This window comes from Pseudorasbora parva, chromosome 9, assembly GCF_024679245.1.
Source record: "Pseudorasbora parva isolate DD20220531a chromosome 9, ASM2467924v1, whole genome shotgun sequence".
In the NCBI taxonomy this organism is placed as follows: domain Eukaryota; kingdom Metazoa; phylum Chordata; class Actinopteri; order Cypriniformes; family Gobionidae; genus Pseudorasbora; species Pseudorasbora parva.
In genome coordinates, this window is record NC_090180.1 from 34,785,329 (window position 1) to 34,809,123 (window position 23,795).

Consider the following 23,795-nt stretch of genomic DNA (forward strand, 5'->3'; position numbering starts at 1 on the left):
AAATGACTTTAAAAGCATAATTATTTTATTTTTTACTCAGAGATTGTTAGGTCTATAAATTAAATCTGTTTACTTCTGTAATTCCAATCCAATCCAATAAATATGCCAATCTACTGGAATCCACTGCTGCTTCACTAGAAATATATCTTGTTTCCCTCTATCAAAATAATTGCATATAACATGCCTCTCGGAGTGCCAAAAATCCACTCAAATAGCCAAGCTGAAGCACATTAATTTGCTCTTAATTTGCTCTCAAAAGTGTATTTATAAGAATCAGTTTCAGCAGGATGTTTGGAAGAAGGGATTTTGTTCATGTGAACAGCTTCTGAAACTACCAAAAGTTCAAATATGCAGTATCGTAACTGCTTTATCACATTGACATCCAAACCATAGAGAGCCTTTAATAATCAAGGTTCTAAAATAAATTCTATTAAGATACCTTTTGAGTTACAGACATGTAAACTTCAGAAAAATACATCTTAGCACTCAGAGAGGTACTGAATGTTGTACGCAATTATTTTGATAAAAGGGAAACTGGATTACATTTGAAAATGTGTACAACACACCCAGTTTAATCATGGAGCCACATAAAGATCTCTATATCTCTGGGATCGAACCAAATAGAGCCTTTCAAATGAAGATACCAAAAGAAAATTTTGATAAGAACCAGAATCTAAAAGCATATGAAGATATATTTAATCCCTCTTGTGTTATTGTGTTTCAATCAAATGTTTTCTATTTGTTTTCTATATTATAAAATACTTTGGTCATCATTACTCTAGTCTTCAGTGTCACATGATCTTTCAGAAGTTATTCTAATATACTGATTTGGTACTCAAGAAACATGTATTATTACATTAACACTTAACACTAAGTTGACAACATTATCAATTATTAACAAATGTACAAATTATTAATAAAAAAGTTACATTTATTTGACATAAAACTTTATAACAATGTAAATGTCTTAACAGTCACTTTTGATAAGATTTAAAGCATCACTGCTACATTCAAGTATTAGACTGTAAAATAGCCTAAGCAAAAACCACAACAAGAAATGATGCATTAATTTACCTTAGGAATTAGTTGCTTGTGTCTGTTTGGCCTATTCTTCCTAGAAAGTATTAACAATTCATTTAGATTTAATTACAAAGAAAATTTGGAAGAAAAAAACAGAGCAGAATATCCCATTTGATTTTTCCCCAATTTAAAAAGCACAAGCAGAAACAGAGAGCCGTAGTGCCGCCACAGACAGATGGTCACAGAACACGTGGCCCACTCACTGAGAGAAGAGACGAGACTTCCTCACAGAAATTGTGGACAGACGCAACTTCTGAGGAACTTCACCACCAAACTGCTTTAGGGAATGAAGAACTTTGGCATGCAATTCCCTGATTCGCCCCAACCCCAAATCAGAAAAAGTTAGAAAGGAGATAAATAGTAAAAACATAAGAAAATAAAAACAATAGGTAGTGAACAGCTAAAATTAGTCAAGTCAATCACCCATTTCACAGAAAATATCAGTTAGGTTCTTAATCCAAAGAAAGGAAAGCAAACTAACTTCTTATTTTCAAACGTTGCAAAGATGTCCTCAAATGCTTCGAGTGGACCCTCTTCAGAACGATCAAAGGAAAAGTCAATCAAAGACGCCTGGCTGTAGAGATCGAATTGCAATAATAAGCAGTTGAACTGCCATATTTATGGATTAAATTTAAAACAAACACTTTCATTTGGCGCAAATCCATTGTTCCATCAAAAAGTCATATCTACAGGAACTGATCCAGTCCATTTACCCCTTTAGCCTCTCTACTACAGAGCTGTTTCTCCTCATTTCCCCAAGAGAAAGTCTGGAGTAGCGCCTGATCCGATCTGATAGGGAAAACAAATCAATGATAATCCACTTCTGTAAGCTGTAAGTAAAAAGGTGTTAGTAGATCGTTACCTGGATGTTTTTCCGCCCAGTTGCGTCCTGCCTCGTTAAACACAGCCAGTGTGCGTATCGTGGCCCTGAGAATGCCCCATCTGAACACAGCCACTGGATTAGTCCCGATCAGCTGGCGCAGGTAACTGCACTCACTACTACGAAGCAATGCAACAATATCTGGCCTCATGTGGTCTGTGTTCTTCTCTCTGAAGTCCTACAGGGCATCACAAATGCTTCTCAGTATTGTTTTCCCACCATTGACACATCATTTGTAAAACAACTACACTCCAAATGTTTGTGCAAAGGGAAAGTTTAGTTTCAGGGTCTGTTCCTTTACCTTTATCTGGTATTTGACCTTGCCAGCAAAATGTCGAATGACGAAGGCTGGTTCCCGCACTGGCGTCTGCACAAAGAACGCGTTGTCCTGGTGCTGCTGCTTTAACTTCTCTAGTAGAGTGCTATCTGTGGCTTGAGGAAAACTAGAGAGGCCATAAAACTGAATATTAACTACTGGACTGCTAAAAACTACACATGCGATAGGATTCAAATTCACAATTTGTATTATATATCCTAAATAGTTTGCCAGATCCAGTTGAAGTAGTGAATCATCAGATTACATACTTTTTTATGGTGGATTTTCACAGTGTGCATATGCTTTTAACAATATTTCCATATATACATATGAAAATGTATGGGTCTCTATTCATTAAGAGGAACCAATATTTTAAATAAATCCATTGTTGAAAAGTAGATTGAAAATGTTTAGTATAACAATTAATACTATTACAAAATGATGTAACAATTCAAAAATCACAACGCATACTTTAGTTGTAAAAGCGATGTCAGAGCTACTCAACTCCAGTCCTCAGGACACACCTCCCAGAATGCTTCAGATGTCTCCCTACTTAACATACTAAGAAGCTGATGAGTTGAATCAGTTTGAATTAATATGAGACATCTAAAGCATTATGATAGATGGGTGCCCAGGTCTAGAATTGAAAAACACTGCTTTATGGGATTGAACTCACTTGCTCTCCTCGTCAAGCAGATAAAACAGTCCAGTGGGTTTCTTACTGAAGAGACTGATGCAGCCAATGTTGTCAGTGTAGTCAACAGTGTGCCATGTGATTCCCTCTGCCATGTATTCCTCCTAAAACACAATGCACGCATAAGGTGTATGCAATGCTATAAAAACATTCCCGTCCACCATGATTAAAGTAGACGTCAAAGTACAATTCAGATGTCATAACTCACTTGTTCAAGCGTAAATATGCGCTGATTGCAGTAATACTGTAGTTGCTCATTAGCATAATTAATGCAGAACTGTTCAAAGCTGTTGGTCTTGAAATCCTCAAATCCAAATATGTCCAGGACACCAATGGATAAGCACTGTGAGGAACATAATGAAATGAAAATACAATGATATTAGTAATAAAACCATCACATTTTATTGCAGGCACCAAAGCAGATGCTTTTAGCTGCATGAATCAAATCAAGTATATCTAAAAACTAAATAAATAAATAAATTAATGGAAAGATTAGATGAGGTATTTAATTATTTTATAATAATGGTAATAATATTGAATATTATACATATTAAAAAATTAAATTTTAAAATTGCATTATATTAAAGAAAATATATTATAATAACGTGGAATAATCCCAATATAAATGTAAAGATTAATTTAAATGTAAATATTGATCTTTGATATTGAAAATATATTTAATTAAATTATATGTATGTGTATATGTATGCATGTGTATATGTATGTGCATGTATATATACACAGACACACAGACACAGACACACACACACCCACACACACACACACACACACAATTTTTGGTTTGACTGTATATTGTATATACAATTTTATATAAACAAATACATAAAATTATCTTAACAGGATTCATACCGGGACAGACTCCTCCAAATCTCTCTTGTTGAGTAGAGAATGATTGATTCGCAGGACAATCCAGTCGAACAGGGCACTGTACAGAGACTTGGCCATAGAGTCTCGGGCAGTGATGGCCTAAAGATATGACAATGTTTGAACATGAGGTCAGCAGATTCTTAGAGATCATAAATGAAGAGAGACAAATGTACAAATGAAGAGGATAAAGAAGCAAGGAACCTCTTCAAACAGCTGACTACACATATAAAGTATGACAGATATGCATTTAATAGATGACTAGTCAATGAATGAAAGGTACAGAAGGAAAAGGTTAAAAAAAGGTCATCATTTGCAGCACTCAACACATTATAGTTGAAGTTACCTCACTGAGACTGTAAGGCAAAATTAGCGTGTCGTTAGCAGTCATTGCTTTCCTTGTAGTCAGTGCTTCCACAAGCAGCTCCACTTTAACCTGTAATTTAAGAGCAATGATATGAAATCAAATGATAACACTATTTCAACAGTTAACTTTAGACAATCTACTGACTATAAGTAACTTTGGAACTACAGTACATGATAACTAACTCTTATTAGAATAAAAAAAGTAGACTGTCTGCTTAATATCAGCAAACACTTTATTTTTATGGTCCCTAACATACATTCTACTGACTATAAGTAACTTTGCAACTACATATCAACTTATTCTAAACTAAACCCTAACACCTAACCCAAACCTAACAGTCTATTAACAGTCAAATAATCTAATGAGAGTTAGTTGACATGTAGTTGCAATTACTTATAGTTAGCAGTGTGTCTAAAATGGACTATCTAAATAAAGTGTAATCAAACATTACAGCAATAAAGACAAATTGGATTTAAATGATGATGTATTTATTTGCCATGCAGTGGTGGTGTCCTAGTTAATCAATAGATGCAATCGCACAGCATTTCCAAAGAATTGGGGAGTGAGGTTTACTACTGAGCATAAAACTTTAAGTATAATTTTAATTATTTCTATTAAAGTAATTCTTTCCAAGTAGGAGAAACAGAAGTTCAGCCTCCTATGGTGATTTTATGTTGCATATTAAAGTTGCCACTGGTACCTTGAGAAGGTCAGAGACAGCTGAAAGGACATGATTTGGCCCAACTTTAAGACCCTCGCCAACATCTTTTTGCTCATATGTCACATTTCCCAGGTACAGAATGGCAGAGAGAACAGAGAATATCCTGAAAAAGACCATCAACCGTTGACCATATTAAATTCAAAATATATTTATTTTCTTTGATAGGTACATCAAACAATAATACATTTCCAAGCTACATGATATGTTTGTCAAGCAATATGATATGCATTGTATAAAAACTATTAGTTGTGGTTCCTTGGAAGGCAGCTCATAATGATCTGAATGTGTCAGGTCTAACATTGCATTTTCGCACTCTGTACGTCAGGGCCAAAAGTGAACGGTGCAATGTGCATATTGTAAGTCTTGATCGATTTTCCCTCTCTGAGACAGGCACAGACTTGTACCAGAGAAGAATTCTTCATTTGCTAGTCATGCATACAAATGTCACATTTTTAGCAATGACTTTATCCCCCAAGGACAAACCTAATTAGACACATTTACATGGAAGTATTCTGAATTTAAAAATATCTGGTATTTATGAGAAATTGTTGAAGTACAGTAGAGCTCATTGTAAATGTAATGGCTTTAGCAGGGCTAAATAAAAATTAAAGATTAGGCATAATCCAAAAATAAAACGTGTGTTAAAGAAATAGTTCACACAAAAATGAAATTTGATGTTTATCTGCTTACCCCCAGGGCATCCAAGATGTAGGTGTGTTTGTTTCTTCAGTAGAACACAAATTAAGATTTTTAACTTTAATTTGTGTTCTACTGAAGAAACAAACACACCTACATCTTGGATGCCCTGGGGGTAAGCAGATAAACATCAAATTTCATTTTTGTGTGAACTATCCCTTTAATGAATGTTATCATGTTTGTAATTAGGCATAATTTATTGTAATGTAATCACTATTAAAGACTTATGCAGAGTTAAGAGTTAAAAAAACAGCACTAACTTAGCCAATATTATTAAACGGATACTTCACCTCTTTTTCATATTAAACTAATAATTTTAATTTCATATTATGTTATTCCCTTAACTAAGACGTGCTGATACATACCTCTCTCGTCTGAGTGCGTGCACTTAATCTCTCTGACACGCGGTGACATTATGATATCATTTGGCTTAGCCCACTAAGCCCAGTTCATTCACTATGGTGCCAAACAGAGATCAAGTTAGAAGCGACCAAACACCTCCATGTTTTCCCTATTTAAATACAGTTACACCGATAGCTGAACGAGCAAGTATGGTGAAACAAAATAAAACGTGGCGGATTAAAAAGGATGGTGGAATAGCACTTCTGAAAGTACTTCGACTCGGCAGAATAAAAAGTCATGTCTGAAAAATCCTCCCTCACATCTCCCCCTCCCTCTCTCATTTCTGTCAATAGGGGGGAGGGGGAGATGTGAGGGAGGATGTTTCAGGGACGGTGGAATATTAGTTGTGACTTTTTACTGCGCTGGGTCGAAGTACTCTCAGAAGTGCTATTCCGCCATACATTTTAGTCCTCCTTTTTAATCCGCTTAGAAAAGCGCCACGTTTTATTTCGTTTCACCATACTTGATTGTTCTGTTCGTGTAACTGTATTTAAATAGGGAAAACATGGAGGTGTTTGGTTGCTTCTAACTTGATCTCTGTTTGGTACCATAGTGAATGAACTGGGCTTAGTGGGCTAAGATAAATGCTATCAGAATGTGCAAACATATTACATAGTGCACCTTTAAAAATATATATTTTTACTTGTAAATATATATCACACTTACTGCTTTTTGGTCGGAGGAAGAAAACCAACCATCTCCATGGCCTGATGAAGTCTCCTGAATTCATGTTTCATTTCTTCTTGATCCTCCAAAATTGGTATTTCCTGTGAGGTGTAAACATAGAAGAATGAACAATTAATGGAAGAAAAAAAACATAAGACAATTGTTTACATACAGTTAAGTATGAATAAACAGATATGCAAATTAAAATGGACAGAACAGCCTGATCATTCTCAGGACAAATAATGGTCCTTTTCTCAGAACAAAAATCTGATGAAATCAAGATGAGGTCTCCATTTGCTGTCCATTTAATCTCATTGTTGCCCCATAGACAATTGAGAGCATCATGAACGCTAGTTAAAACTGAAATGGCTTTATTAAGGAATACTGATTCTTTGTGATGGCTGTTCTGAGAATTACTTGTTTGAGGTAGTGGTAGTCTTTGGGCCGCAGGAGCTTGAACTCATCTCTCTCCTCTTCTGAGGCTCCAATCAATAGATAGTAAAAAACATGGTAATTCCTGCAGGTTAGATTACCAACAGGGATGGAATTCAAGTTGGTGTGATACATATTTTGATTTACACTTTCAATTTATGTCAAATGGATCTAGCTAACACTTTTTTTACCTTTCAGTTTGCCCTCTGGAAACGAGACGGCATTTCTCTAGTAAATACTTCTCAACCACAGCCCTGAAACAGTAAACAGTATTAGGAATTTCAGATCAATTCTGTAATGCGATTTTGGTCTTTCTGACAATTTTTTGAAAAGAGTAGAGAAAAGTTGGAATGAGATCAGAAAATGTCATATGGTGGATCTGAACCGGAATGAAAAGTATGAACATAACAGCTCAAAATGTATTTTACATGAATAAATAAACATATCATGTTCAGCTGTGGGTGTTTTGGTGTGTGAAGTGGGTGGACAGAAGTACACAGATGACTCACCCTCTCACAACGCCACTCTCCAGATAATTCACTTGAATGAACTTTCCAAAGCGACTCGAGTTGTTGTTGTATGCTGTTTTAGCATTGCCGAAGGCCTGAGCAGACAGAAGAGGAATGTATCAGATAGGCAAATTTTTGAGGAAGCAAACCCCCCCAAAAAACACTGATATCTGGTGTTCACGAATGATGACAGACAACTGGGAAAAATGGTGGCCTAACTTAATCAAACTCAATTTAATTATAGTCTTTAAATCTTGTCAAACACAGAGCCTTGATTCTAAAACCACAGCCAACACAACAGTTTCCCATTACTCCCATTAGATTATCAGTATTATTGGTTGCTCAAACTACACAAAGAAGGTTGTCAGACAGATTACAAGAATTTAATAGTTTTTATTAGTGGGCAACACAGAACTCTTTTATATATGGGGGAGAGGTTATTCCTTTATTTAAAGGAATTAAATTATTAAAGGATTAAAAGTTCCAGTTCTATTGTAGTTATGAAGTAGGCTATTAGGCTATTTGATTTTTTAAAATGCAATCATTCACTCTTATTTTCATCTAATATGTAAAAATGCACAGTGTTTCTTGTCTCGTCAAATTCAGCTTTACAAGGGCCTAAATGTCCTATTTTCAATTATTATTATTATTTTTTTTAATGTCAATAGTTTGCATCACTTGATAATACTGTTGGTCGCTGAATTTTTTTTATCGTAAAACAGTTGTCAAATATTAAATGTTTAGCTACTTACATCTAACAACGCACTGTTTCACTGCTATAACTAAAGTGTTGCGTTGGAATAGGCACAAACATTAAGCCCCTCCTCTTTGATTTGATTGGCCACCTCACTCATTCTGACAGTGACAAGCACTGTTAGACAAATGAGGCAGACCAGCCTAAAAATGTGTACTTTTGTCTTCTTAGCAACAAACAGAGTGATGTGTAATGGAGCACAGCAGAGCAGCATCAAGAATATCAAATATTAGGTGGACAATTTGGCAATTTCTAATTATTTGGGGGGACTTGTCCCCCTCAATGTCTATGGTTGTTACAGCCTTGACTGGAACAGTTTGTCGATGTAGTTAATGCAAATATGTGTGTCATTTTACCCATGCTTCCTGTTCCAGTTAAGAGTTCACCAGAAAACCATAATTTTATACTTGTATGAGTGAAACACAATAAATTGTTTTGAAGACTCTCTGAACCACTCTTTTTGATACAATGAAAACAAATTGTGGCCAACCTTTGAAAATTGACTAAAAAACAAAACATTTAAGTACTCAAAATTACTTATAAGTCTTATGAAGTTATGATAGCTGTGTGTGAATAACAGTACAAAATATTGTGACATCTTGTTTTCTTTCCTTTTTCCAGAAATGTTGTAGACACGGGGAGTTTTTTAGGAATCCTATTTGAAATTGTATTTGTGCAGGTAATGGTACAATACATTACATACTGTATCTTTTAAAACTACACTTTCTGTAGAAGGACTTTGACATGTGTAACATGTACCAACAGGCTTTCACACTGCTCTCAATTGATTCTCAACAAGTGCATACTTTCAACACGATCTGTACCATTGCAGCCATTCAAGATTTTATCCTGTTGTAAACTTGTTTTTAAACAAATAGTTTCCGTGTCCCACCTTCATGTTCAAACTGTTTAGGAAGACAAAATACTTAGGAAAAAAGTTAATAATACACCTGAATAGAGAGAATGTAAAAATAGTTTACATCTGTAAAATGATATGGTTTTTTATCAGCTGGCCTGAGAGAGCCTGTCTCGACATGTTGCCACTCGGCGACTCGTTCTGGTATTCTGACAAAGCCAACGCCCATGGCTCCTACACAATAGAACAGAAAAGTTGGTTTACCCCCCCCCCCCCCCAACCCCCCCCCCCCCCCCCCAAAAAAAAAATTCTATCATCACTAACCCACACTAATGTCGTTGCAAACACATAAGACTTACAAATTAATTTTTATTTTATTTTTTTATTTCTGTTTCTCTATTGAAAGTCTGTTCACCTCAGCTCTCGCTGATGATTCAAAATATTCATAAAGAGCTTGTGTCTTCAAAAGCAGCTCGATTGATAACTAGATTATTTACCTCTTAGTAAATATTTGTCAGAGTTTGGCACTAATAAAAATTATTATGTACAGTAAAGTAAATACTACAAAAAAACAAACAAATGTAATTTCTAGATGAAAAAGTTAGTTTAGGAATTCAAAAAAGTAATTTCTATATTAGTCAGTCCCTCCAGGATTTTGCGATTTTTTGTTGTTGTTGTGATTTTTGTGATCAAAATGGCTTTTGAATTTTGTGGTGGCAATTTTCAGAAATAGGCAAAAAATTAGCAATGTTTAAAATAATAATAATAATTAGAATACCACATTTACCATAATATCATTATTATTATCATATTTTCATGTATTATGTTAGATGCACAATAGTCATACATGACAATAGAATAAACAAAATGCACAAATCTTGTTTATTTTGGTATCTTACAAAAAAAGGCTAGCCCATTGGTGTATATAGCATTAATAACTTGATCACCTAGGGTAGGAAATATCTGGGAAAAGTAAATCACAGCAATACGCAATTGCCTATTATAAAAAGTTCTCAAATAATAAATTAATAATCAAGAAAACAGTCAGTAATAAAATAAGAACTAATAAACAAATGATATAAGGACAAATAATTACAACAAAGATACAGATACAAACAGTGCTTTTTTAAGTCGTTTTTATTTTTATTTTTTACATTTAAGTCTAAAATGTGTAAGTCTAAAATTAAGTCTTACTACTGTTTATTTTTTTCAGTTGTTGTTATTTGATGGGTAGCCTGTGGGCTATATATTAGGGTGCTTTCACTTTAAAGATTACTGCCTACAGTAATACACAGACCCAATACTGTCACACGTCCCAAACCTATTCACTCAAGACACTGCCAAGACGGACAATTAGGCATAATCATGGGTGTATTTGATTTTGATTGTTCAAGGGCATTAACAGATCTGTACACTCGAGAGCGCTGACAGGCTGCAAACACACAGAATCCTCAGCCAGTCTGCATAGGTCCGTGTGTCAGTAGCTAATTGAGTTTGTGGTATACAGCTCTTTTATTAACTATTTTTTAGTGTTATCGGGCATATCATACTTATTTGGTCAGTCATCCATCTTGAGTAATCAATTAAACCGGTCCTTGGCACTTATGCAACAACAGGTGAGAAAGATTAACTTTCGCTTTCACAAAACTGTGAACGACTGTATCCTCATGAAAACAATCATTACAGGTATAAATAAAAGAGATAGTTCAATTAGATATTTATTTTTTGTGATTTTAAATAATTGTTTGTGATTATTTTGCGATAAAATGACAAATTATGCAGGATCGCAAAAAAAATGCCACATTTAGCTGATTTTGCGTTGTATTCAGCGATTGCGGAATTGCGAAAAACTAGGGGGACTGATTAGTACTCAATTTAAGCTTGTAGAAATCAAAGTGAAAATATCAACATTATAAAATTACCTAAAACACATAAGGGGAAATTGTTTGTCTGTCAAGCACACCCTGAAGAAGAGTTTTTGGGCCGCTACTCGTTGGTTGTTTTTCACCCCCCGTGTCTTTTAAATTTTCTACTATGAAATAGCCAGTAAAATAAAGGCTTTTTAATAATTTGAAGAGTGCCTTGGATGTGCATCTTTGTTCAATATAACCTCAAATCTATTCAGCTTTTCTGATACTGGTATTCCTATCATGCACTGTAAAAAAAAAAAAAAAATGTATCCAATTGAAAATTTTCTACACACAGAAAAAAAGAGTGTCAAAATTGTACCTTTAGCTTGTCGCTGGGGCAGTACCCTTAAAAGGACATCTTTGTACCTTTTTTACTCCTAAAAGGTGCATATTAGTACCATTGAATACAAATGCGTACCTTAAGGTACTACTATGAACCTTTTTGTGGTAAAAATGGTACAACGTTGTTCTTTTAAGGGTACTGCCCCAGCGACAAGCTGTTGTTGTTAAACAAATTGTTATTTTTATTTAGTAACTTGCTATTTTGTGACATCTGTGGCCTGTTGCACAAAGCTGGTTTCAGTTGTTACCCAGGTATGTTTGAGATTAGTTTGAGCAAACTCAAGGTGGATTAAGAAGGGCTTAAGAAGGTGGATTGGTTTTTAGCGGTGTTCATCACCATGGTAACTTACACTACAACTTACCACTTACAACTTACACGGTTAACCTGCTCTGGAGCAGGTTTTATTCTGGGTTAGAGATCGCTAACCCAAACTGGACCAATCAGCTGCAAGTAAAGATGCAAAAAAGCCACACCCCCTGTATCTCACGTTCCAAATTAAAGCAGTTTATAATGAAAAAACTTTGGCAATAAAATGTTGCATCTTTTGGTGCTAATTATTATATTTATATTATATAAATTATAATCACTTTGAATTCATATAATATGTTCATATAAATATTATATTAATTGACAAGTAGCAAATAGTAATATAATACTTTCATTCATAATTATTTTAAACAATGTGTATTCATTTGAGCTCTATGTGAACCTATAATTATTAGGGACATTTCTTTGATTCACATTATGCATTTAGTGAGATATTCTTTAAGCTGCCTTCTCAAACTCTCACTGCAGCAGCAGTGTTTATTCATTCCTTTTAAACATATTTAATTTCATGATAATTTTCAAAACGATCTCTCAATCTTCAGAAGAGAAGTGAATCAAACAGACACTGTGATTGGCTGTTTGCCTCACGTGTCACACTTTCAGGTGCACGCACTTCAGAATTGATCGCTAACTCTGGATTAAACCTGAGTTGACAGAGAAAGTTTATACCGAGCTTTGAGAAACGGTTGAACTTGATCTAAACCAGGTTGGATTTATCTGGATTTGTCAACTCTAAACCTACTCTGAAACTCAAGAGTTTGTTCAGCTAGTTTCATGCAATAGGCCTCTGGGGTTCATTATACTCAAAACATCACATTAATACTTGAAAATGATCCATCAAATATTACTGTCATTGTGTATTGTCTACCAAGTATTGAGGTATCAGGCTAATACCATGAAAAGTTTCATTTTTGAGGGTAAACTCTCCCTTTAAGAGCACAACAAAAAGGCCTGATGTATATATTTAACAGCTGCTGGGTGTTCTCTTCCCCCCAGTGCTCTCTCTTATCCTTTTCACACTTAAGATGTAAACAGACAAAGGTCACAAACACACTCCTCAAATGCCATAACAGAGCATAGGCACCTCTCACAACTGTCAAATGAAACTGAAAACTGAAATGCAAAAAATTTCCAAGTTCAGTGAAAGTGAGAATAAAAATGCAGTGCAAGTGCAACACTTTTTACTGTCAAGATCGTGTCATTACCCGTTTTTTTGTGACCCATTTTTGTTTCTCAAACATCTGTTTAGTACCTTTCCAACACTATATAGATTTTTACATTTTAAAGGGGTGGTTGCATGCGATTTCACTTTTTCAACTTTAGTTGAAATTGTATTGTATTTGTTGAAATAGTGTGTATTGTTGCTGCTTGAGCATAAACAGTATCTGCAAAGTTACAGCGCTGAAAGTTAAATGCAAACGGAGATATTGTCTTTTAAAGTTATGCTAGTTTATTGCCTACAAAAACGGACGGTTTGGACTACAACGAGCTTCTTCCCGGGTTCTAACATCATAAACCCTTGCTATTAACATTAAACACTGCCCCAGATGTGACTTCTGCCCGTAATGGTAAGGGGTGTGGCGTTTCCAGACAACCTGTGCTTGGCACTTCAGCTAATAAAAATACATTTTTTCACAAGACCATTGCATTTTTCGGATGGATGGGCTTCATAGAAGCAGGAAGCAAACGAGCCGTTCAAAGGACCATGGAGACAGCGGTATGGAATAAAGGTAAAATATAAGAAAAATATGCATTTAAAAAAAAAAACTATTAAGACATGTTATACTGCACACCATAAACACAATCAAGCCTAGAAAAGCACGGAACCACCCATTTTAAGAAGAAAATGTAATTGGAGTTTGTCCCAACAAAAGTATTGCACATGGATTCTTGCACACTGCTAATTGTTGTGCAATTGGTAAGGTTTGAGAATGATGTGTTCTATGTGGTTAATACTTTACAGAAGTCTAATGAATCCTATTTTGGTTACTACATAAGGCTTGGGTTACACTCAATTCAAGTCTATGGGATTATCATCTACCAAGATCATCTGCTAAGTAAAAGTCATATATATCCGATCACTTAGAAAGGTAAAAGCAAATCTGTCCTCAATAAGTTTTATGATTTGAGACATAATTCCTGTCTGTATCAAACTTGCAGCATTAAGTTTAAAGGGATCCTAATATTCCCATTTACAAAGACTTGTTTCCATGCTTGATTGCTAAAAAAAAACAAATACACATTTTTTGCATATTTTACATTATTACACAACATCCCTCTCACCAATCTGGCCAGAATTAACCTGTTCCGATAAAGCCCCTTCTTTAGAAATATGAAATGTGCTGTAAAGGCTTAGCTGACCCAGTGTGTTGTGATATGCAGACCAATTAGGGTGTTTGGGAAATGTCACGGACCTTACCATAACAGTGAACTCTACTTACATAATATTAAATATTAAGTAAATATTAAGGATGGCGTCAATTTCAAACCAATTCAAGCCTGATTCTGACTTAAGAATGTTAACAAACAAGAGGATCAAGCAGAACAGGTTTCATGTATGGACTTTGTAAGCACAAATTTCACAGGACATTTCAAAGTGGTATGTTTTTTTCTTAGCAACAGTAGAGCGGAAGCAAAGCATTGCGCTTTGCTTTACATGATAGCAATAACATAAAACTTATAATTGGAACTGTTAATAGAAAACAAACCTAAAAATTAATAAAACATAGTAAGTTGTGATCCACAAACAACAGATTGTCCCAACAAAGTGAACTGTTCTTGGTAAAATGCGCAGCATACAGATAAAAGTTGGGGTTATAACATTCAGGAACAGTGTTATAGTAGTGTGGGGTTTATTTAACAGTGTTAAATAAATTTTAACCACTCTAAGTTTCTCAGCCTTAGGAAGGTCAAACAAATGAGATTTAGAAATGGGGTGAAATAGATCTATTTGACATAGCATCTTCTCTAATTCAGCTGAACCCGGCCTTGTCCCTTTTTTTCCCTCGCATATTCTGTAGGCGGAGTAACAACATTGTGACTTCACAAGATCTGACATAAAACCGCGTTGTAGTCCAAACGAGTTGTTCGTTGTAGTTCTAGGAAAGCGGATCCCGTTAAAAAAAATATCTCCCTTTGGAGTGTACTTTGAGCTTTGTAACCTTGCAGATCTTTTTAATGCTCAAACAGCAACATTACATATTAACTAATGCTGAAAATGTGAAAAAGCATAATTAGACCCATTAAGGACATAATGGGAATACGTTCTAACGCTAAATGTTAAAAAGAAAAAAGTAAACAAAAATTGGCCAAAATTTCCACAGCATGTATGCCACCCACTTTACCTGTCTGGCTCCATTTCAGAAATATCTCTTTTTATTTTCTTACAATCGGGCTGATAAGACAGGGCTACAGTGTCAATTTACTAGCATTTAGAGTTTTAGAACAAGTATCAGTGCCTAAATGGAACAAATGCACTGGTAATGGATTTCTAATGATGAACTCTCAATAGTGCGGTAGAGCTACAGGTCCTTCTCAAAAAATTAGCATATGTGATAAAAGTTCATTATTTTCCATAATGTAATGATAAAAATTTAACTTTTATATATTTTAGATTTATTGCACACCAACTGAAATATTGATATTGTTTTAATACTGATGATTTTGGCATCTCAAAAAATTAGCATATCATGAAAAGGTTATCTAAATGAGCTATTAACCTAATCATCTGAATCAACTAATTAACTCTAAACACCTGCAAAAGATTCCTGAGGCTTTTAAAAACTCCCAGCCTGGTTCATTACTCAAAACCGCAATCATGGGTAAGACTGCCGACCCGACTCTGTCCAGAAGGCCATCATTGACACCCTCAAGCGAGAGGGTAAGACACAGAAAGAAATTTCTGAACGAATAGGCTGTTCCCAGAGTGCTGTATCAAGGCACCTCAGTGGGAAGTCTGTGGGAAGGAAAAAGTGTGGCAAAAACGCTGCACAACGAGAAGAGGTGACTGGACCCTGAGGAAGATTGTGGAGAAGGACCGATTCCAGACCTTGGGGGACCAGCGGAAGCAGTGGACTGAGTCTGGAGTAGAAACATCCAGAGCTACAGGTGCCGCATTCCCCATGTCAAGCCACTTTTGAACCAGAAACAGCGGCAGAAGCAGCCCTGGACTTTTGCTCAAATTTTGCATGTCATTTGGAAATCAAGGTGCCAGAGTCTGGAGGAAGACTGGGGAGAAGGAAATGCCAAAATGCCTTAAGTCCAGTGTCAAGTACCCACAGTCAGTGATGGTCTGGGGTGCCATGTCAGCTGCTGGTGTTGGTCCACTGTGTTTTATCAAGGGCAGGGTCAATGCAGCTAGCTATCAGGAGATTTTGGAGCACTTCATGCTTCCATCTGCTTAAAAGCTTTATGGAGATGATTGATTTCGTTTTTCAGCACGACCTGGCACCTGCTCACAGTGCCAAAACCACTGGTAAATGGGTTACTGACCATGGTATTACTGTGCTCAATTGGCCTGCCAACTCTCCTGACCTGAACCCCATAGAGAATCTGTGGATATTGTGAAGAGAAAGTTGAGAGACGCAAGACCCAACACTCTGGATGAGCTTAAGGCCGCTATCGAAGCATCCTGGGCCTCCATAACACCTCAGCAGTGCCACAGGCTGATTGCCTCCATGCCACGCCGCACTGAAGCAGTCATTTCTGCAAAAGGATTCCCAACCAAGTATTGAGTTCATAACTGAACATAATTATTTGAAGGTTGACTTTTTTTGTATTAAAACACTTTTATTTTATTGGTCGGATGAAATATGCTAATTTTTTGAGAATTTTGGGTTTTCATGAGCTGTATGCCAAAATCATCAGTATTAAAACAATAAAAGACCTGAAATATTTCAGTTGGTGTGCAATTAATCTAAAATATATGAAAGTTTAATTTTTATCATTACATTATCTGTACATTACAATTTCATTATCTGTACAAGGGCTAAGCTGTCTGAATCAAAACATAAAACACAATTACAGAGGTTGTGGAGTCTCTAGCGGTGATGCATAAGAGTTCAACATTAGTACATGCGTAAATAACACCACCAGCAAAACAATGCGTATATTGTTAGAAGGGTACACCACGTGAAGGCAATACACAAAGGTCTCTATGAATACAGGGACAGGTGTTTGTTATTCAATAAAACCAAAAGCAGAGACCATAGAACCCATCATGAAGCAACTGTTATTTAAAAGTACCAACAAGTATCAAAGCACTACAATGTAAAACCAAATAAGTTGGCAATCAGTTACCTCAATTTTTTTACGTTAAGAAATTTAAAATTTAAGTAAGTTGAACTCTAAATATTTGAGTAAGCTAATTCATACATTTAATTCAAAAATATCTGGAAATCTAAAAATGTTTGCAGTGGAAACTGGACTAGCTTTAACTAGCTACTTCAATATATGCTACATTGCTAAGGTTACACAATGCTTTGGTAGCATAACATAGCACTTGTTGAATGAAAACAGCAATATAATACATTTCACATATATCTGTTCTCAAACCAAGCTCAACATTTGAGTTTGGGCAGTTCGGTCTGGACTTGATCCATAGAGGTGTGATTATGCCAGAACAGAAACTGTTCAGACCAATGAAATCATCGGGTTTTAGACGATGATGGACAGATGATAAACAGTAATGTAATCAAGCACGTCATCAAAGGCGCTTGGTTGAATTTGTACAAATCCTAAACGGAGAGCTTGTTTGTATATGCAGTCACTTATACTATTTCTCTCTGAAATTATGATCATGTCGGTAAGTACTCTGTGTATCCTTAAATTCTTTTTTTTACCACACCGGCAAAGATAGTTTATTCCAGTGCGCGCACAGACAGGGTTGCCAAGTTTTTACAACAAAACCAGCCCAATAGCTTCTCAGAAAAGTTCTCCAGAAAAAAAAGGCTTTTGGGGGGTAAAATGTGGGTTATTTTGGCATGGTTACCAGCTAAAATTTGCATTCCAAAGTCTATAGATCACATAATTGAGGTTGCTTCAACCCACGGACATGGAAAACAACCCGCAAAAAAAAAGCAGACTTGGCAACACAGTGCAGTTGAGTTCTGTTGACATCTGACAACTAACGTTATGCGTCGCTTTGTTGCTCTGATTGGTTGTAAGTCTATCCAATTGAGGTCTTTCCTGGTTCGGGTTAAATACGCCCCATAATCACAGCCCAATGGAGCAGTTTCACTCATATTCTGACTAGAATTGAGTATGACCACGTCAGGCTAGTAAATGCCCCAAACCCAACATAACTTCTAAACTAACATAAAACATTAAATGCTACTAAATCTCCCACTTAACGTTAATCTTGCACAATATAACAAACATATGGTAATTAACACTTAACTTTGCCATTTACTGTCCATTTTGAGTGTCATAGCAAAGCATGCTGGGAAATAGAAATCCTAGCCCAATTTCGCTTAATTTTAAGTTAAACCAATTAAAACATATTACATAAAATGTGTCAGTTTGAGGACTCAAAAGAAAGTTCTAAATACTCATAAAAGTTTAATTTGAGTTGGCTCTACTCAAACCAATTAATTATTTTGAGCTTTAGGCTTCCATAGTATTTTTTCCTACTATGTAAGTCAATTGCTGCCATCAACTGCCTGGTTACCAACATTCATCAAAATATCTTATTTGGGGTTCAACAGAAGTAATGACAATTTTCATTTTGAGGTGAACTATCCCTTTAATATCAGTATGTGCATTCCCTGAAAATTAAACTTGCTTTCCTAGCATCATTCTCAACTAGTAATCGTTCATATTTTTGTCACACATTTGATTATTTGATGCAAAGAATGAATATAAAAGTTCAAAATAACATTTATATAACCATATTTTTATGTGCATTTTAAAGTGATTATCACATCAGAAATAATTAATGGAAACATGGGGGAGACCCTTAATTAACAATAAAAACATTAAGCTCACTTAGAGTGGTTTTTGACTTATGTCAATAATGGAAGATGGAAACGCATTTGCCGAATAAATTCTAACGCAGCAAATATTAAACCCACATGACTAATTGGTTTCCGCTGATGGTGTCAATAATGTTGCATACAATTTAAAATGATGCCTCTGCCAATCTGAAATATCGTAGCCAACGGTTGTGAGTAACATGTCTGATCACTATGATCTCCCAAAAATCCTGCTGACATTGTCTTTCCCATATGTATGGGGATAGATATTGTCGTAATGTCCTTGCAGCTAGTGCCTTCATCAAAAAGTTCTGCATTCCTTCTTCTGTGGATAACATTCAATATGCCACTAAAAGCACTGCTAGTAAATTTATAACTTGCCCAGTTGTACCTAATTGCAGTCCTGTCTCCATTTTCTATGATTGCCTTGTTTTATTTACTGTTGGTTACTAGGTTATCAATACCTCTGTCAACCACTCGGACAACTTGATGGAAACGGACCTAATTCACATTTGTTTGTTTTTTGTTCTCTTGCAAACTTTGAAAAGATTTTCCTCATGTTCATATGGAAACCCAGCTATTGTAAATGTCTTCTTTGCAATTTTGATCAGTTTAAAGCATCTTTGCTGAAATAAAAGCATTAATCTTACTGACCTCAAATTTTTGAATGGTAGTGTATTCACGGTATCTAATCTGGGAACAACAGTATTTCAATGAATCATTTCAAGTGCACGTTTTTTTTTATAATTTATGAGATCCAATAGTCATCTGATCTATTTGTTTAAATAATAATTCACATAAAATATTAATGGTCACAACTTCAACATATGACCATACATTTTTAACAGTCTCAATCTGCTTGCTTGTTCTGCTTTCTTTAGCCATAACACACAAATACAACCTAATGTTGTTCTTATCCCTCTTTATAAGAAAGTCTATTTTAAACCACCAAGGCATAACGCAAGTTGCTTGTTCCTCTTAGCCATTTACTTTCGTTGTAAGCAATAGTGCAGAACTGAGAGGGGCTGGGACGTGCTGATAAAAGAAAGCTTTTAAGAAAACAGAACTTGTTCGACTGGTTTAGGATCAGATTGAGAATCCCAGTTGGTTAGTGCATGACAAACGGTGAATGACAGCTTAGTTTAAGGGGGCGGGAATTCAGGCCACAGTAAAGGAAAAACAAGAATTATGAGCTATTTCCTCAATAGAACTTCATTAGCACATTAGTGGCACTTCATACTTAATTCTGAACAGGAAATGTAGGAAGTGGACTGTTATAGATATACATGTAATGTAATACATTGTATAAACGGTGTGGAAAAACTCCTAACTCAAACTCCTAAGAGCATTGTGAACTGACTACATTGTTTATGTATTAACAATGGTAACACCTAAAAATATCAGAGTGTATTGAAACCCTTAAACTGTGACGCAGTGTGTTTCATGATCTACAGTGTCTATTTAAAGTACCCAAGGAGACAGAGGTCTGTTCAGAGTCCCCTTTTCCCTGGGAGATGCAGAGGAAGTGATGTGAAAGTGCCCTTGCATGTGGTGTGGCCGAACAGTTTCTAGATCCTTATTTGAACATGCTTAAGGGAGGAAAGGGGAATCCACTCACAATTTCTTGCATTTGATTTAAGGACAGGGTCACTGTTAAACTGTTAAACAGTGAACAGCATGAACATGGACAGCAAAAAGCTTGCAAAATACATTGAGAGGGCAAGCCACTTCCTGCACAGAGGTCATAATTTCCACCCGATAGAGACTCTTTATCAAACAGTACATCAAAAATAATGATAGACAGGAGTTGAGCAACCCAAGATTACAGACAAGATACAAAAAACAAGAAAGTGTACAAGAAAAAAAAACCTTTTAAAGTGTAAAATGTTTTGGTAATTGAAATAAAGCTCAAATAAAATACAAATATTAGATGAAAGCGTAAAAATAATAATAATAGTCTTGGCAACTATCTGAAATAAATAAGTTTAAATACTAAATTGACTAAAAAGCTTAAATAAAAAAAGAAGAAGAAACACTAACAAAATTACTCACACTTAAACAAAAAATGTAAATAAAAACTGAAAATGTAAAAATAATAATATTATTAATGAAAATGTTATTAATTGTGTATAAAAAAAAAAAAAAAAAAAAAAAAAAAAAAAGCTAGACATAGGGGACCATAGGTCTTGGTCTTGTCATGGACATTGATTCAACTTTTATTTGGTCTCAGCATTGACTCAACCTACTCAGGTTTTGGCCTAAACTTGAAGCTGATCTCAACTTTTCAACTTTCATAATTTGAAAAGAGGTGGAAATTACTAAAAGTTTTTCCACCATTAGTTGAAGAAACAAGGCTACAGTTAGCTAAGCTACCATCCATCCAATGGACAGAATTGTCGTAAAATACATCAGGGTTTCAACCTGACCTCCCATGCCTTCTTTCTTGGTTTCCTATTACAACTAGTTTGTTACTAGAGTTCAAAGAAGAAAATGAACAGTAACCCACAAACCCACAGCAAAACTTACCTCAAGCACAGGTCCTGCCCCAAGGATAGTTCGTTCCACTCCACTGGTATAGCCCTTCTGGCTGAGAGCAGTCAGGCAGTGGATAAGGAAGTTGGTGCTTTGGGTTTTACCAGAACCACTCTCTCCAGAGATGACGATGCACTGATTAACCCTTTTGTTCAGCATCGCGTGGAAGGCAGCATCCGCAATGGCAAAGATGTGAGGTTCTAGCTTGCCCAGCATGTGGTTCTCATACATCTTGACATACCTGGGATTGTAGATAGGGAGAAACTTGAAGGGGTTGACGGCGATAAGAATGTTGCTTGCAAATGTATAGATCTTCTGATTTTGAAAGCGATGCCGTAGGGTTCCCAAGATGCTCTCCTCTGTCAGCTCGGGGAGGTTACATAAATCGTCGTATTCCTGTGGTTGCTGTGCCACAAAACCCCGAGTCACAAGTCCCTGAGCTACTTTTTCTCGCTGTACAGACTTCATAACGTTATACTGGATGGATCCATCCTTGCATCCCTCTTGAAGGGCGAAGAAGTATCCATCACTTTGAGGGTGCTTATCTTGGGCCTTTCTAGGCCAGAGCAGGACTCTTTGAACAGGCAGATCGCTTGCTTGAAGGACCCACTCTTCTCCGCCATACTCTTGGACCTCAACAAGGTTGTAAGGTTTGGATGTGTCCAAACCAAGTGTGGTGAGAGCCATCTTGATGACAGTGGCAACTGTTGCCTCTTTTGGGACCCTGAGGATGCAGCCTTGCTCAGGTTTGATGGACAACCTGGGGTAAATTTGCAGAGTGCAGATTGTTTCATCCTGGCAGCTTGTCCCCTCACCGTTTGTGACATTCATTCTTTAAACACACAGACATAGATCAGCATACCACACTGCACAGTACAGCATGATAAGGATCTGGAGAAGAAAGAATGTGTAAAAGAAGTTTGCAGTCAGACCACCAGTGTATACATGTACACACTTGTCTAATGTGGGAACTGTCTTTTTTCTGTCTTTCTCTATTTGGTTGTCTTTCTGTTGCCTGTTTGCGTGTGGACCATGTTAAAATGTAATGTGAAAAAGTAATATTATCCAAATTTTGTTACACACACTATATATACACACACTATATATATAATTAGTGTGCGTGCGTACGAAAAAATAAATATAAATATAAATATATATATATATATATATATATATATATATATATATATATATATATATATATATATATATATATATATATATATATATATATATATATGCGTGTTCTATTCAAATTCCAGCATACGAACGTAGCCTAATAAAAACACATCCAGTAAATAAATAACAAAAAACGTCAAACGTCAGGACGCGTTGTACAACTTTCTACTTACAGACGAGAAAACCAAACTATAGATAGTTGTCTTTCAAGGGATTGGAAATTAAAAATTAAAGCAGCTTATAAAAATTACACCAACAAATCTACCTGTTTCAAAACACGCTCGTTGAGTTCCACAGCGGAGTCATTCCCAAAAAAATCCAGTCGTACTTCCCAGATAAAACTTCCAGCGCTTCAACTACTAGGCTAGTAAAAGCCTTCCACCTGCATTACTGCGTAACCGGACACGAAAAAACAACATACACGACACAGGTAAAACAATTAACAGTCTGTTAACAACTTAAGTGACTGACACGGAGAAATCTTCAACGACAAATAAGGAAGAGTATCTCGCCTCCAGAATGTTGACGACACCGACGGCTTGTTACTTCCTGACATCGTTGTGTTTTTAATTGCAGATGTGTGTGATGACACGCCGCCCTCGCCTGCATTCAAACTGCCATTGCAGTTGTTATGGGCTGACGCAGGTGAACACCTGAGGTAAACCTGCAAGTTTAACACAAACGACCCAAAGGTTATTGTAAAAATGTGTGTGTGTGTGTGTGTGTGTGTGTGTGTGTGTATATATATATATATATATATATATATATATATATATATATATATATATATATATATATATATATATATATATATATATATATATATGTCTGTGTGTGTGTGTGTGCCAGTAGGGACGTCCACCTAAAGGTACACTGACACATGGGACTCATGGTCACCGTGGGGACCTAAATTGAGGTCCCCATGAGGAAACAAAAGCTTATAAATCATACAGAATGAGTTTTTGGAAAATGTAAAAATGCATTAAGGCATTTTTGGTAGGGTTAGTGAACGTGGATATATAATATAGCCTACAGTTTGTACAGTAAAAAAACATTAGCCTACTATACGTCGAGAGTTCCCGCACAGAGACTGTAACTGTAAACCAGTCGTGTATAAATGCGTGGTTGGTCATCATGGGTTAGTTACTTTACCATGAATGTTTGGTTCTCACCAGTAGATGGTAGCATACAACAGTAATCACTTCCCTTATCAAGCTCCACTTGTTAGAAAATCCTAAAGGATTCCAATAAGAAACCTTTACAGGATTCTATTTA

At 35.8% G+C, this 23,795-nt stretch overlaps 1 protein-coding gene across 5 annotated transcripts in view; it reads right to left on the reverse strand.

Annotated features, from left to right (window-relative positions):
• myo9b (myosin IXb) overlaps positions 1 to 23,066 on the reverse strand; it is a 37,263-nt gene extending 14,197 nt beyond the window's left edge. For 3 of the 5 annotated variants that reach the window (XM_067452376.1, XM_067452373.1, XM_067452377.1), the window contains exons 1-17: positions 22,786 to 23,066; positions 21,336 to 22,232; positions 7,649 to 7,743; positions 7,331 to 7,393; positions 7,125 to 7,224; positions 6,708 to 6,808; positions 4,923 to 5,046; positions 4,202 to 4,291; positions 3,841 to 3,957; positions 3,179 to 3,313; positions 2,953 to 3,074; positions 2,262 to 2,403; positions 1,943 to 2,138; positions 1,794 to 1,869; positions 1,562 to 1,654; positions 1,284 to 1,391; positions 1,075 to 1,114 (exon numbers count right to left, since the gene is read on the reverse strand). In XM_067452376.1, the coding sequence (XP_067308477.1) occupies positions 1,075 to 1,114; positions 1,284 to 1,391; positions 1,562 to 1,654; positions 1,794 to 1,869; positions 1,943 to 2,138; positions 2,262 to 2,403; positions 2,953 to 3,074; positions 3,179 to 3,313; positions 3,841 to 3,957; positions 4,202 to 4,291; positions 4,923 to 5,046; positions 6,708 to 6,808; positions 7,125 to 7,224; positions 7,331 to 7,393; positions 7,649 to 7,743; positions 21,336 to 22,172 (2,439 nt within the window). In that variant the 5' untranslated portion in view covers positions 22,173 to 22,232; positions 22,786 to 23,066. The remainder of the gene's footprint in view (positions 1 to 1,074; positions 1,115 to 1,283; positions 1,392 to 1,561; positions 1,655 to 1,793; positions 1,870 to 1,942; positions 2,139 to 2,261; positions 2,404 to 2,952; positions 3,075 to 3,178; positions 3,314 to 3,840; positions 3,958 to 4,201; positions 4,292 to 4,922; positions 5,047 to 6,707; positions 6,809 to 7,124; positions 7,225 to 7,330; positions 7,394 to 7,648; positions 7,744 to 21,335; positions 22,233 to 22,785) is intronic. The other 2 variants (XM_067452374.1, XM_067452375.1) reach the window with 2 other exon arrangements.
• Positions 23,067 to 23,795: the final 729 nt, after the last annotated feature.